This window comes from Lutra lutra, chromosome X, assembly GCF_902655055.1.
Source record: "Lutra lutra chromosome X, mLutLut1.2, whole genome shotgun sequence".
Classification (NCBI taxonomy): domain Eukaryota; kingdom Metazoa; phylum Chordata; class Mammalia; order Carnivora; family Mustelidae; genus Lutra; species Lutra lutra.
This window is the reverse complement of record NC_062296.1, coordinates 66005613-66021005: the sequence shown is the minus strand read 5'-3', so window position 1 is coordinate 66021005 and position 15393 is coordinate 66005613. Positions and strand designations below refer to the sequence as shown.

The 15393-nt window shown below is 41.0% G+C and overlaps 1 protein-coding gene across 3 annotated transcripts in view; it reads left to right on the top strand.

The window, feature by feature from the left end:
* Positions 1-15393, top strand: part of SYTL5 (synaptotagmin like 5) — a 141696-nt gene that overhangs the window by 103721 nt on the left and 22582 nt on the right. For 2 of the 3 annotated variants that reach the window (XM_047716700.1, XM_047716699.1), the window contains exons 10-13: positions 5618-5710; positions 10133-10311; positions 12185-12284; positions 14961-15122. In XM_047716700.1, the coding sequence (XP_047572656.1) occupies positions 5618-5710; positions 10133-10311; positions 12185-12284; positions 14961-15122 (534 nt within the window). Of the gene's footprint in view, positions 1-5617; positions 5711-6320; positions 6387-10132; positions 10312-12184; positions 12285-14960; positions 15123-15393 lie in introns of all 3 variants that reach the window. The other variant, XM_047716701.1, reaches the window with a different exon arrangement.

The following is a 15393-nucleotide window of genomic DNA, read 5'->3' as shown; positions in this document are numbered from 1 at the left end:
AAATGAGATTAAGAATATAATTCCATTAAGAATAGCATGGAAAAGTGCTCCACATCACTTGGCATCAGGGAAATGCAAATCAAAACCACAATGAGATACCATCTCACACTAGTCAGAATGGCTAAAATTAACAAGTCAGGGAATGACAGATGCTGGTGAGGATGCGGAGAAGGGGGAACCCTCCTACACTGTTGGTGGGAATGCAAGCTGGTGCAGCCACTCTGGAGAACGGCATGGAGGTTCCTCAGAAAGTTGAAAATAGAGCTACCCTATGACCCAGCAATCGTACTACTGGGTATTTACCCTAAAGATACAAATGTAGGGATCCGAAGGGGCACATGCACCCAAATGTTTATAGCAGCAATGTCCACAATAGCCAAACTATGGAAAGAACCTAGATGTCCATTAACAGATGAATGGATAAAGAAGAAGTGGTATATATATATACAATGGAATACTATGCAGCCATCAAAAGAAATGAAATCTTGACATTTGCAATGCCATGGGTGGAACTAGATCATATTATACTTAGCGAAATAAGTCAATCAGAGAAAGACAATTGTCATATGATCTCCCTAATATGAGGAAGCTGAGAGGCAATGTGGGGAGCTTGGGGGGTAGGAAAGGAAAAAATGAAACAAGATGGGATCGGGAGGGAGACAAACCATAAGAGACTCTTAATCTCACAAAACAGACCGAGGGTTGCCAGGGGAGGGAGGTAGGGAGAGGGTGGTTGGGTTATGGTCATTGGGGAAAGTATGTGCTATGGTGAGTGCTATGAAATGTCAACCTGGCGATTCACAGACCTGTACCCCTGGGGCTAATAATAAACCATATGTTAATAAAAAAATTTAAAAATTTAGAAAAAAAAATAGCATGAAAAAGAATAAAATACTTAGGAATAAAATTGTCAAAAAACTGTAGGACAGTTGTATTGAAACTTAGAAAAATATTGCTGAGCTAAATTAAAGAAGATCTAAATAAATAGACATTGTATGCACATGGATTAGAAGATTCAATATTCTCTCCCAGTGAATCTATAAACTCAACACAAACCTTATTAAAATCTAAGCAGGCTATCTTGTGGAAATAGAAACGCTGACTCTAAAATTTACACAGAAATGTAGAATGTCCAGAATAAGAAAATAAGTTTCAAAGAGCAAAGTTGGAAGATTTTCTCTAGTAGATTTCAAAATGTTGTATACAGCTATAGTAATCAGTACAGTGCAGTATTGGCATAAACATAGGCAATCAAAAGAATATAATTGAGAGTCTGGAAATAAGCCCTTATATATTTCGTCAGTTGATTTTTGGCAATTCAATGAGGGAAGGATCTTTTCATCAGATCATGATAGGACAATTGGATATCCATATGCCATAAAAAAATAACAACTCCAGTAGAGGGCACAGATTGCATGGAGCACTGGGTGTGGTGCAAAAATAATGAATACTGTTATGCTGAAAAAAAAAAATTAAAAAAAAAAATAACAACTCCAAAAACACACACCATGAATAAAAACTAACTCAAAATGGATTATATCCCTAAATGTAAGAACTAAAACTAAAATTTCTAAAATGAAACCTAGGAGAAAATCTTTAAGACTTCATGTTAGACGAAGAATTCTTAGATATGACACCAAACGTATGATGCATGATACATTCAAGAAAAAGATAAATTTTATCTTAGTTAAAATTTTTGTATCTAAAAAGACATTGTTATAAAAATGAAAAGCCATAGACTTGAGTAAAATATTTGCAAATCATATATTTGTAAAAGGACTTATATCTAGAATATATAAAGAACCCCTACAATCAACATAAAAAGACATAATCCTATTAGAAAATGGGTAAAATATTTGAATAGATATTTTGCCAAAGGAGATTTATAAATATTCAATAACTATGTGAAAAGATATTATTAATTATTAAAGAAATGAAATATTAAAACTACAATGAGATACCACTTAACATCTACTAGAATGGCTATCAGCTAAAAGACAGAACTATTGGCAAAGATGTACAGAAATTGAAGCTCTTCTACACTGCTGTTTAGGAAGGGAAAATGTACAGACACTCAGGAATAAAAGCTTGGCAGTGGTTTTTTTTCTTAAGATTTTTTTTATTTGACAGAAATCACAAGTAGGCAGAGAGGCATGCAGAGAGAAGGGGAAGCAGGCTCCCTGCTGAGCAGAGAACCCAATGCGGGGCTCGATCCCAGGACCCTGAGATCATGACCTGAGCTGAAGGCAGAGGCTTAACCCACTGAGCCACCCAGGCACCCCTGGAAGTCTCTTTAAAAGCAAAACATACAGTTACTATACAACCCAACATTTCCATTCCAGAGTGTGTAAGAGAAGGGAAAAGCTATGTCCCCACAAAGATGTGCACACAAGTATTCATAGATATATGTATATATATATATCCTAATAGCCAAAGAGTAGAAATAATCCAGATAACCATCAGCTGGTGAATAAATAAATTATACATCGTATTCCATACAGTGGAATAATATTCAGTAATAAAAAGGAGTGAAGTAGTGATTCACACTATGAGATGGATGGGCCTAAAAACCCAATGCTTAATGAAAGAAGCCAGACACAAAAGGACACATATCGTATGATTCCATTTATATGAAATATCTAGAAAAGGCGAATCTACGGAGAAAGCAAAGCAGATTAATGGCTTCTAAGGGAGTGGACATTGATTGGAAACAGGCATGAGGAAACATATTGGGCTGATAGATATATTTTTAAAACTTTATTATGTTGATGTTTGCACAACTGTAAATTTGCTAAAAGACAGTAGGGTATGCACTTAGATTTGGCAAATTTTATGGTTTTTAAATTATACCTCAGTAAAGCTGTGGGAAATAATTAAACAGCATGGAGAGTAGCTGACAAAACTTTGGCAATGTATCGATCATTTTAAGTTGGGTGATCAGTTACAAGGGTTCATTATACTGTTTCTCTATTTTTGTGGATGTTTGAAAGTTTTCATATCTTTTTAAAAAATAAATATGAGAAGTAATAGTTTAAGTGCTATCAACTGGGCAGTAGCATAACCAGAAAAAGCAAAAGATAAAAATATAGAAAAGGGACCATAAGAAAAAGAAATTGGGATTTATGCCTCGTTTTTTTTTTTAAGATTTTATTTACTTATTTGACAGAGAGAGTTCACATGTAGGCAGAGAGGCAGGCAGAGAGTGAGGGGGAAGCAGGCTCCCTGCTGGGCAGAGAGCGAGATGTGGGGCCCGATCCCAGGACCCTGAGATCCTGACCTGAGCCAAAGGCAGAGGCTTAACCCACTGAACCACCCAGGTGCCCCTATGCCTTGTATTAAAGAAAAATATGTTTCAATTGGAAAGTGCCAAAGATGAGATACAAGTAATAACTTACACGTAGGTACATTATAGTGAGATCAAGAATATCAATTATAAAAGAAAATCCTAAAAAAAAACGAGAGAGATCCTATTACATACACATGAACAAGGATCAAATTAATATCAGAGTTTTCAACAACAACAGTGGGTACAAGATAAAAAGGCTCAAAGTGAAAGAGGTTTAAATGAAATACTCAGGAGAAAGAAATCCCAGGAAATGTTGCAAGGGATATAAAAAGTAAAGGTGATTGAATAAGCTAGTAAAGTTGCTGTCTTAATAACTATAAAGCTAAGACCAAAGAAGTGAGAGTGAATGTATACATAATATCTCAGACTTAAAATTCTGTTAAAAATCATACTCAGCATGTTCTCTGACCTTGACAATTATGATGGTATTAAGGACAAAAACATGTTATTCCACAGATCTGCCAAGTAAAAACACACTGCTAAATAATTACTGGGTTAAAGAAGAAGAAATCTTAATGAGCATATAAAAAAAAAAATCCAAACTGGGGCACCTGGGTGGCTCAGTGGTTAAAGCCTCTGCCTTCGGCTCAGGTCATGATCCCAGGGTCCTGAGATCGAGCCTCACATCGGGCTCTCTGCTCAGCAGGGAGCCTGCCTCCTCCTCTCTCTCTCTGCCTGCCTCTGTGCCTACTTGTGATCTGTCAAATAAATAAAAATCTTTAAAAAAAAAATCCAAACTATATGAAAATAACAATACTACCAATAAAAAGTAAAGAATGCAACAGAAGTCTCACTTGGGCCAAAATTATATAGCCTTAAATATCTATATGAGTGAGGAAGAAGGGGTGAAATTATTTACTATGAATTTAACTTGTAGTTAGGAGAAGAATTGCTAAACTCACAATAAAGATATACTGAATGGGAAGAAATCAGAGAGGGAGACAAACCATAAGAAACTCTGGACTCTGAGAAACAAACTGGAGGGTTACAGAAGGAAGGGAGCTGGGGGGATAGGGTAACTGGGTGATGGGTATTAAGGAGGGCACGTGTGGCAATGAGCACTGGGTGTTACACACAACTAATGAATCATTGAATGCTACATCAAAAACTAATGATGTACTCTATGTTGGGTAATTGAACATAATTTTTTAAAATTAAATAGGAATGAAAAAAAGATATAATTAAGAATAAGAATTTGAAAAAAATTAACTATAAAACAAAGATAAAGCACAAAACAACAAAACAAAACTTGGTTCTTTGAAAAAAAACTAACAAGGTAAGTAATCGCTGGAAGGGCCACCAAGGGAAAAAATACAGAAGCCAAAAACAAATAATACTACAGATGAAAAAGTAAATGTAACTGCAGATAAAACAGATATAATATCAACAATGATATACCGAGAATTTTGAAAACCTAGATGAAATGGATAAATTTCTATAAAAATATAATTTCCCCAAATTTGAAATTTCAAGACAGGAGAAATAAAATTGAAATAGTTAGAAATCTCATGAAGAAAAACAAGAGAGACCTAGATGACTTTATGGGCAAGCTCTATGACATCTTTTTTTTTTAATTTTTTTAAAGATTTTATTTATTTATTTAACAGAGAGAGTGATCACAAGTAGGCAGAGAGGCAGACAGAGAGAGAGGGGGAAGCAGGCCCCCCACTGAGCAGAGAGCCCAATGTGGGGCTCGATCCCAGGACTGCAGTATCATAACCTGAGCCGAAGACAGAGGCCCAACCCACTGAGCCACCCAGGTGCCCCTCTATGACCCTTTCAAGGAAATTATCATTCTAAATATTACACAAACTTTTGTATTATGATAAAATATATATGTAACATAAAATTCACTATTTTACCTATTTTTAGGTTTGTAGTTCTGTGGCATAAAGTACATTCAGGTCGGATGGATAGTAAAAGAAACCTCAGGATAGGGTGATTTCTAGATATTTGGATAGGATTTTTTAGGTATTTAAAAAGAAAGCAGCTTTTGGGGCGCCTGGGTGGCTCAGTGGGTTAAGCCGCTGCCTTCGGCTCAGGTCATGATCCCAGGTCCTGGGTTCGAGCCCCACATCGGGCTTTCTGCTCAGCAGGGAGCCTGCTTCCTCCTCTCTCTCTGCCTGCCTCTCTGCTTACTTGTGATTTCTCTCTGTCAAATAAATAAATAAAATCTTTAAAAAAAAATAAAAAGAAAAAGAAAGCAGCTTTTGAAGTGAAACTTCTTTCTAGGAAAGAAATCAAACCACTGATTTTCTCTTCCTTCCTTAGGACTCCTTGGAAGAGACTGAGCAAGGTGTTCATGGCTTAGTGTCCTCCCGGTTTTCTGCCAACACCCACAGTCTAGCAAGTGGCCTGTCAACCGTAAGCACTTCTCTAGCTTGTGACTGGAAGCTTCTTCTTTCCCCTTTTGGTTTTCTGTATTTTTCCCAAAGGAGAGGGGAATGTTCTTGAGAATATGTGTGACAGTGAGTTAAAAGACACTATAATCTGCTGCTTGCCCTTTGCCCATAGAGTACTTTTTGGTCTAATTTTGCATGAGCTTTTCCATCTCTCTTCTTCCATGGTCCTCACCCAGTTTTTAAAACCTCTTCACTCCCTAATTCAGGCTCTCATCAGCTCAAGCCCATAAACTGTCACAGTTCTCTGAAGATGGCTTTCTTTCCCTGCCACCATTCTGTCCGTTTCGAACCACCCACCATGCTGTTGCCCATCATTTTCCCAAAATACGTAACTAGTCCGCTTTCTCTCCTCCTCAGACACTGTCCATAGCTTCTCACTCACTGCCGGTAGAATAATGTCCCTTTTTATTTTCATGTTCAAGGCTTTGCTTGAGAGGCTGTCTTTAGGGGCCTCCGTGTCCGCATACGCATCTGTGTGTATGTGTCTGTAAATCTTTTTCTTTGGTCCTCTGATTTCTGTCCATTGCTCTAATACCCTTTTCTCTTTTGACCTTTGGGTGACTTTCTTAAAGAATTTTCGACCAGGCTGTAACAGGAAGTGGACCTACCTAAGTGTCCCTGATGCTGACTCAGACACTGTGAGTTTTCAGTCTTTCCTTTTCCTTCTTTCCAACTATGCTTTGCAAATTTCATGGTATGTGAAATCTGACTAGGTGGGCAGGTTTTCCAGCATTTATCATTTTCTGACTTGTGAACAGTTACCCAGAGTTTCTCTTTAAAGGGTAAACAATGTTATCGGAATCTAAGTATCTCAAGGAAAGAAAAATTCGTTAAACATTAGAATCCAAGTGCCAATCAAAGGACATAGGGTTCCACATGCCTCACCACTAATGAGACACCTTTAGAAGAAATATTTCTATATTTTTTTTATTTTTTAAAAAGATTTTATTTATTTATTTGACAGTAGGCAGAGAGGCAGGCAGAGAGAGAGGAGGAAGCAGGCTCCCTGCCAAGCAGAAAGCCCAATGCGGGGCTCCATCCCAGGACCCTGCGACCATGATCTGAGCCAAAGGCAGAGGCTTTAACCCCCTGAGCCCCCCAGGCACCCCAGAAATATCTCTATTTTAAATCTCAATGTTGTCTCGGTTAAGAGCATAAAGTTTGGTTAGTAGGAAAACTGCCTTAGCTGCCTTAACTTCTCCCAAGCTTCAGCGTTTATGGGTTCTTGAGTTTCCTATCTTTAGGGGCCCGCTGCTCACTGAGGACTGTGAAGATGTGGCTACTGAGAGACGTGGTGTTGGCACAGCTGAGTGTTAGGAGGTGGGGCAAGGCATGCTGGGGAGGTGTTCAGACTACAAATCTAGAGCTCTTACTCTGTCTTGGCACTGCCAACAATTTCTCTGAGCCAGTGTTTCCTCCTATGTAACACGAGGGGGTAGAGGCTTATTCGTGAAGCCCTTGGAAGTCAAAGAATAGTCCCGGGACCAGCAGCCTTGCCTCACTTGGGGCAGAGACGAACACTTTGTCCATTCACAGAGCCCCTAATGATTCTTCCATCTAGCTCCTGAGCCAAAAGTAACACCTGATGAATCCATTTATTAAGTAGCTAGTGATAGGTGAAATATAGCGAAATGCTGTGGTTCAGGAGCAAATTCTTAAGGCATCTTTGGTGCAAAAAGGGTGGTTTTATTAAAGCACAGGGACGGAGCCCGTGGACAGAAAGAGCGACACTAGGGTCATGAGGAGTGACTGATTATACACTTTCAAGTTGGGAGGGGGTCGGGGACAGCATAAGTCTCTAAGGAATTTGGAAACAAGGTTTCCAGGACCTTGAGAGGCTGCTGTTGAAGATAAGGTCATTTACTACTGTCTAGTAAAACCTGAGGCATGAGACCCTTCGGATATATATCAGGGGGCCATACGTTTGGAGGATGATTGCTAACCAGTATCTTGGAGGTTGGTAGAGCTAAAGGAAGTTTCCAAGGGGATTTTTATCTATTAAAGAAGACTTATGGGGGCGCCTGGGTGGCTCAGTGGGTTAAAGCCTCTGCCTTCGGCTCAGGTCATGATCCCAGGGTCCTGGGATTGAGCCCCGCATGGGGCTCTCTGCTCATCAGGAAGCCTGCTTCTCCCTCTCTCTCTCTCTCTCTGCCTGCCTCTCTGCCTACTTGTGATCTCTGTCTGCCAAATAAATAAATAAAATCTTTAAAAAAAAAAGAAGAAGACTTATGGGATCCTGGAGGTCAGGCTCATGTCAAGTTAAGCTTGCCTTTTGGCTCTAGCAAAAGTATTAACATTGAGATATTTTGAGCTCCTGGAGGAAGGTCACCCTGTCTGTCTGAAGTATTTGCCAATGGGCTGCAAGGGAAATTTAGTTCTTTTCTGTATTTCTTTTGCCTTTGTTCTCCACACCAGTCAGACCAAAAAAACTTTATAATCACTGGTATCCTAACAACTTAGTAGACATGCAAAACAATAATACGCATACATTGAAAGAAAAATAGTTTTATTCCATTCTTAAACAGCCCTTAATCCTTCCGACTGGGATGTGGGTATCTATCTGTTGGGCATTTAACAACTCATCAAATCTTGGCATCTGACTGGACAGCACCACTTTTATTTCCTGTTCCGTGTTGATTTTTATTCAATACTTACTTATTTTTCACAGCAGCTGTCAAAAACTCAGCTTCACACAGATAAGACTTAACTAAAAAAGAATAAATTGTGATTTAATGTTGACACTGTGAACTACTGCTAAGAGTTTGCATGGTGTCTGATTGATGTCACTGCATTTCTCTTGAAATTTTAAAATGCCCCCATGGTTCCCCTGGGAAACTGCTGTGGTGTTCTGGGATACCTCAATACACATTTTGCAAACTATGCACCTAGGAGTTAGAGAGGAAGACTCTCAGACCGCACCCCCGAGACTGACTGCATCAGAATCTTAATCATTTTAAGAAGATCCCCTGGTGATTTATGTGCAATTAAAGTTTGAAAAGCACCACTCAAAGCCATCTGTTGTTATGAAAATTCTGTTTTGTTTTAGGAATGGGAAAGACAAATGAGATCACTCGCTGGCTCCCATTGTAATTTCTAAGTCATTATGAAATTCTTGGTTTACTCTTGCCCTTGACTTAAGCTTAGAAGAGATCCTGGCCATGTTGCCAGCATCCTGTTCTTTGATCAGTCTCTGAGCAACTAGAGAAATGTCCTGACTTTCATTACGCATAACAGACAAAGTGGGAAGTCTAGGCTCTCTTTGTACTTAACTCTAGTCCTTACCAGTGGTTCACCGACAGGGCTTTTGAAACTGCTAGGTCACTCATGAAAGCCTTCCACATGGTCTCTTGTGACAGTCATGTTGCTAAGATACAGTTTGGGTACTAAAGGGTAATTTTGTTACATTTAATTTAAACTGTGTCTCTTGTCACTAGTGTCTAATCAGAAATTTTATTCATTCTGGTGGATCTGGACTTTTTTATTACATTTTATTTTGCTTGTTGGTGTGTTTGTTGTTTTGTGTTCTCTTTTGTGGGTGGTAATTTTTTTTTTAAAGATTTTATTTATTTATTTGACAGAGAGAGATCACAAGTAGACGGAGAGGCAGGCAGAGAGAGAGAGAGAGGGAAGCAGGCTTCTTGCTGAGCAGAGAGCCCGATGTGGGACTCGATCCCAGGACCCTGAGATCATAACCTGAGCCGAAGGCAGCGGCTTAACCCACTGAGCCACCCAGGCGCCCCTGTGGGTGGTAATTTTATAGATGTTTACAAAGCCCTAGTCTTTGACCTACCTCTGTAACCCAAACAGTTGCCCGGGGATTTCACTGCAGCCCAGGGTCTATGATGCTCTGGCATGACCTTGGTAAAGCCGCAGTTAGGGCTTCCCAGAGATTGCTGGAAGGCTCTCTGTGGATATCAAAGAAACTTGTGGCTCCTGCTAGTACGAAATATATGAGCGTCTCTTTGTCCAGATGGATGCATTCTAGACCTTGAAGTAGATTGACCTTGGGTCTTCCAGTGAGAGAGACAAAAGCTACAGGGATAGGAAGAGGACTCCAGATTGAGGAAATGCCCCTAATGACCCTGTATTCATTAGAAGTGAATAAACAAAGGCTATCCACTTGCCCAGAAAGGCAATGCTTCCCCTATCAGCAAGCTTCCTGCCTGCCTTTAGAATGCTTCTTAAGTCTTCTTGTCCCTTGTCAGGCTTGGATTTTATATAATACCAGAAAACCAAGCAAAACAAGTGATTTTTTTTCTTCACTCATCCTAGATTCTGCTGCTCATTATAAAGAATAAGAATTATAATTGAATAAAGGGGGTGGTTTCTGTGTAGAGCTAATTAGAATAACACTGAACACCTCTTTGCATCTTATTTATTCCAGACCAGCCTTAACAGCATGATGAGTGTTTACAGTGAAACAGGAGACTATGGCAACGTGAAGGTCAGTGGTGAAATCCTTCTCCACATCAGCTACTGCTACAAAACTGGCGGGCTCTGCATTTTTGTCAAGAATTGCAGAAATCTGGCCGTAGGAGATGAAAAGAAACAGAGGACAGATGCGTAAGCACGCGGCGTATTCCTTGGACTGTTTCAATCACTGCTCTCTTTGTCAGCGTGTGTGGTTTTGTCTTAGCATTCTTCTTGATTCAGAGGCTTCTCAGAAGGTCAATTGTCCTTTTCCTCCTGTGTGACCCTTCTAAATACCCTCTAAGTGTATGTATAATGGTTGTGTCTGTGATTATCTGATTTTTCCAAAGCTATGAGTCAACATGACTCAGGACTATTGGTAGTTTACCCAGAGGCCACTCTGAGGTAGAGGCTGGCTGACACGTCGTCATACCCCGGGATCGCTGAGTATCTTGTTCTGTGAGACCCTCCAGAGAAAACCAATTGAATGACTCGAAAGGACAATTTGAGGCTCTCAGGTTTCCAGATATCAGCGGGGAGGCAGGTATGGACCATAGGTATATTGGAAGGGAGCTAGATGAAAGACGTGTCAGGGGCTCCCAAGGTCATTGCTAGGCTTGATGATTTACTAGGAAGACTCACAGCCACAAAGATATAAGGCATGTGTGGCAAAATTCTGAAGAATCCAGGCTTCAACTTCCAAGCATCCAGACCCCCACTGGAGTTACACAGGATGTGCTTAGCTCCTCCAGCAACAAGTCGTAGCAGAACCCGTGTAATACTGTTTACTGGGGAAGCTCATTTAGAGCCTCAACTGGTCACGTACCAAAATTCCAGTCTCCATGAAGGAAAGCAGGTGTTCTGCCTCAGCCATACTGTTTTTACAAATAGTTTAGTCCCAGTGAGCCACTTACATCTGTTCTGGGAGTGATGAGAATCCTCCTGAAATCCAAATTTCCAGATGCCCGCCAATGGCTAATGTTGTGCGCAGGCATTTCCAAGGACCTCAATCTGAGGCCGGTTGGGTTATCCTTTTCCTCTGTAATAGGTGACCTAGGTCCAATAAACAGCTCAGAGAAGCTGTTTCCAAGTGTCTAAAGATAGACAAATGGAAATGGGACACCTGACTGCCTCAGTTGGTGGAGGGTATGGCTCTTGATCTCAAGGGTTTGAGTTCGAGCCCCCACATTGGGTGTAGAGATTACTTAAAATGTTTTAAAAATTTACAAAAAACAGACAGAGGAGTATAGGTTCTGAGTATAGATTGGTCTACCTCCTTCCTTACCTAAATATCCAAGGGCTTCAGGACCAATATAATCATTCAGAGTAGCATGGAAGGAGGTCATTTAAAGCCCTGATTGATGTGCTTCGGGACTCTGGTACATCTTGTGCATTTCTAAGTCTGCCTTGGTGCCCCTGCTCCAGGAGGCTCAACACAAGGTGTCGGGTAGGATAGCTCTTGTTATTTCCTATTGGTTCTTTCCAACTGTTTTCCTTCATTCATCCATTTCCACATTTCCATTGATTCCACTCATCAGAAGTCCTGACATCAGAATGGAGAGGAATATAACATTACAGTATTTTGGGAGAGCATTGATCCTATGAACAGAAGACATCTGTTGAGTGATATTACATGTCAGTTCCTGTATGTATCAACCAATTTAATCCTTGCAAGGCCATAAGTTAGATACTCTTACTATCCCAGTTTTACAGAAGAGGAAACTGAGGCACAGAGAAGTTAAGTAAGTTCTTGAGTTTACCAAAACTGTTGAGGCATAGAGTAATTCAAGCCTAGTTGGCTGGACTTCAGAGCCCACACTCTTCATCACTATCCATTAACTGCTTCTCTCTTCTTGGAAGCCTGGAATTATATTTTAAGGTATCCTGCCATGTAGACTACATTCTCTTTGGTTCTCTCATGTCTGATGACCTGTTCCCTTCACCTGTTTTATTCACCCAAGTCCCTTACTGTTCCTTGCAAAGTAGAGGTCTCCCAATAATTACTTTCACATTGTATCATCTACAGTTATGTCAAGTCGTACCTTCTTCCTGACAAATCCAGAAACAATAAGCGCAAGACCAAGATCAGAACAGGCACCAATCCAGAATTCAATGAGACACTAAAGGTATGTGCAGGCTCTCTCATATTCCCTCAAGTGACACCATTCATACCCTCATTGGTTTAAAATTGACTGTGGGGGATTTGCATGTCCAGGTTTAAATATCTTTTAGAAAAGTAGAATTTGAACAAATCTGTGTCCTACTCTTGGCTTTTCTAACAGTTCTTGGAAAAGAAGAACTGTAAGCCATCTTTACTCTGTTTATTTCTCTGCTGCTGCTAAAGTAACACCTGATGGAAAGATGATCCAGTGAAATTGCATCTGAGCTGATGCATCTTTTTTTTAAAGATTTTTTTTTTTTATTTACTTGATGGGGCACCTGGGTGGCTCAGTGGGTTAAGCCGCTGCCTTCGGCTCAGGTCATGGTCTCAGAGTCCTGGGATTGAGCCCCGCATCGGGCTCTCTGCTCAGCAGGGAGCCTGCTTCCTCCTCTCTCTCTGCCTGCCTCTCTGCCTGCTTGTGATCTCTCTGTCAAATAAATAAATAAAATCTTTAAAAAAAAAATAAAAAAAGATTTTTTTTTTATTTACTTGAGAGAGAGACAGTGAGAGAGAGCATGAGAGAGGAGAAGGTCAGAGGGAGAAGCAGACTCCCCATGGAGCTGAGAGCCTGTTGGGGGGCTCGATCCCGGGACTCCGGGATCATGACCTGAGCCAAAGGCATTCACTTAACTAACTGAGCCACCCAGGCGCCCCTGAGCTGATGCATCTTGTCAAAGAATATGTTTCACCCTTGGGAAAGAGGTTTTTTCCTAGTTCTCCTTAAAAGGAGTTTGTCACAGTTTTGACACTAACTTAGCAAGTCACTTTGTACACACTCCTTGATGTGCTCCCACAGCATGAGTCTGTGCTATTTCTTGTCAGATTTCAGAGTTGGGCTAAATTTAGGCCCGTGGTTAATGAACAGTGGAGATGCACGGTTGGATTTGAGGAAGCTCAGAGAAAGTGGCCCTGGTAAGACACGACCCAGGCCCCATTCCTGGAGATATTACCTCCTCCATGGGCTTCTGTGTAATGACCCCTTCTCCCACCCTGGACCAATCTAGCGTGGTAAGAAGGATCCAGGGAGACTGGAATGTAGAAGTTATTGCCAGTTGCAGGGAAATGTACGGGCCTTGTACCCAGAGTGAGGGAGTCAGAATCCACCATAGCAGGAAGTTGGTGAGTGGGGACATCCATCAGTGGGGTCGTGTTTGGAAGCAGGAGCCAATATGAAGACAGATCAAAACGAGAATGAATAAATACGGGCGGGGGTGAATCTGGTGGCTCTAACAAGGTAGTAAAGATGAGCCTAGCAGAACAGATAGAGATTTGTGGCAAATTCTAGAAGCCAGGAGCCAAAGCCAGTCATGCCAGGAACAGCAAGGATGGGTATAGAAGCAAATCCAAGATCAAGAAACAGCCTGCAGTGTGTGTCCAGTGGTAGTGATTGGCCACCTGTTGCCTGTTGTGAGGTTCAAGGATGTATAGGCATGTGGCTGTGGATCACGTTCTGCTGAAAAGGAGAAGCTATCCCAGCAACATTGTCTTTCTGCTCCATCTCTGTAGCGGGTCTCTTCCCTCCTGCACTTACGTGAGACTTGATGAAGTTCGGTGTTTGCAACTTCCTCACTGACAGTACTTTTCTGGATTTGGGGGTTCTCGTCATGATTAGAAGAAGACAGAGAAGTTGGAGAGTTGATAGAGCAAAGACTAAGCTTACAAAGTAGATTTTAAAAAATGATTCACAGGGGCACCTGGGTGGCTCAGTGGGTTAAAGCCTCTGCCTTCGGCTCAGGTCATGATCTCAAGGTCCTGGGATCAAGCCCCACATCGGGCTCTCTGCTCAGTGGAGAGCCTGCTTCCTCCTCTCTCTCTCTCTCTCTCTCTCTCTGCCGGCCTCTGCCTACATGTGATCTCTGTCCTTCAAATAAATAAATAAAATCTTAAAAAAAAATAAAAAATAAAAAATGATTCACATCACAAAAAAAAAAAAAACAACTGAGGGTTGCTTGGGGGAGCAGGGTAGGGAGAGGGTGGTTGGGTGATGGACATTGGGGAGGGTATGTGCTATGGTGAGTGCTGTAAGTGAGGTGTGTAAACCTGGCGATACACAGACCTGTACCCCTGGGGCTAATAATACATTATATGTTAATTTAAAAAAAAAAACAATTCACAGATGAAAACCAGGTAAAACTGGAAAGGGGACAATCATCATTACCTAACACTTTTTATGTACTATTTGAAGTTTATTGACTTTTTCTTAAATAACTGGCTGATACATCTTTCAGTTGAAGGTCTAACACAAAATAAGTGTATGGCCTAGAACCCCAGCTATAGCACCAACAAGGAGAAATATGGTGGTTTTTTGTGTTTGGCTTTTTTTTTTTAAAGATTTATTTATTTATTTGACAGAGAGAAAGAGATCACAAGTAGGCAGAGAGGCTGGCAGAGAGAGAGGGAGAAGCAGGCTCCCTGCTGAGCAGAGAGCCTGATGTAGGGCTCGATCCCAGGACCCTGGGATCATGACCTAAGCTGAAGGCAGAGGCTTAACCCACTGAGCCACCCAGGCGCCCCTTTGTGTTCGTTTTGTTCATATTACTAGCACGTATGGCCTGAAAGATGGTGAAAGTAAATTTCAGCCTGTCGTAGAACTGGGCAGAGCCATCCACGTGGAGTGTGATGTTGTGACTCTCGTTTGCAGTACACCATCAGCCACACCCAGCTAGAGACGAGAACTCTGCAGCTCTCGGTCTGGCATCATGATCGATTTGGACGTAACAGCTTCCTCGGGGAGGTGGAGATTCCTTTTGACTCATGGAACTTTGAAAATCCAAGTGATGAGTGGTTTGTGCTTCAGCCCAAGGTAGGAAATGCCTGGAGATTAATCAAACAGTTATGCAACGGGACAAGTTAGGAACAAAATTGATGTCCTCGGCCCAGAGAATCTGAAGACTTCTCATTTTCAAGCGGTAATCTGAACAGATGAGTGCAGCTAATTTTGGAATATAAGACACGTAAATCCTTTCCTTGGAATTCATTCTTTAATATAGACTATCTGTACCATGCAAGTCACATAGTCCTAAACAATATTCATTTGACTTACTAAAAATGTATTCATCATTTGGAGGTCTCCA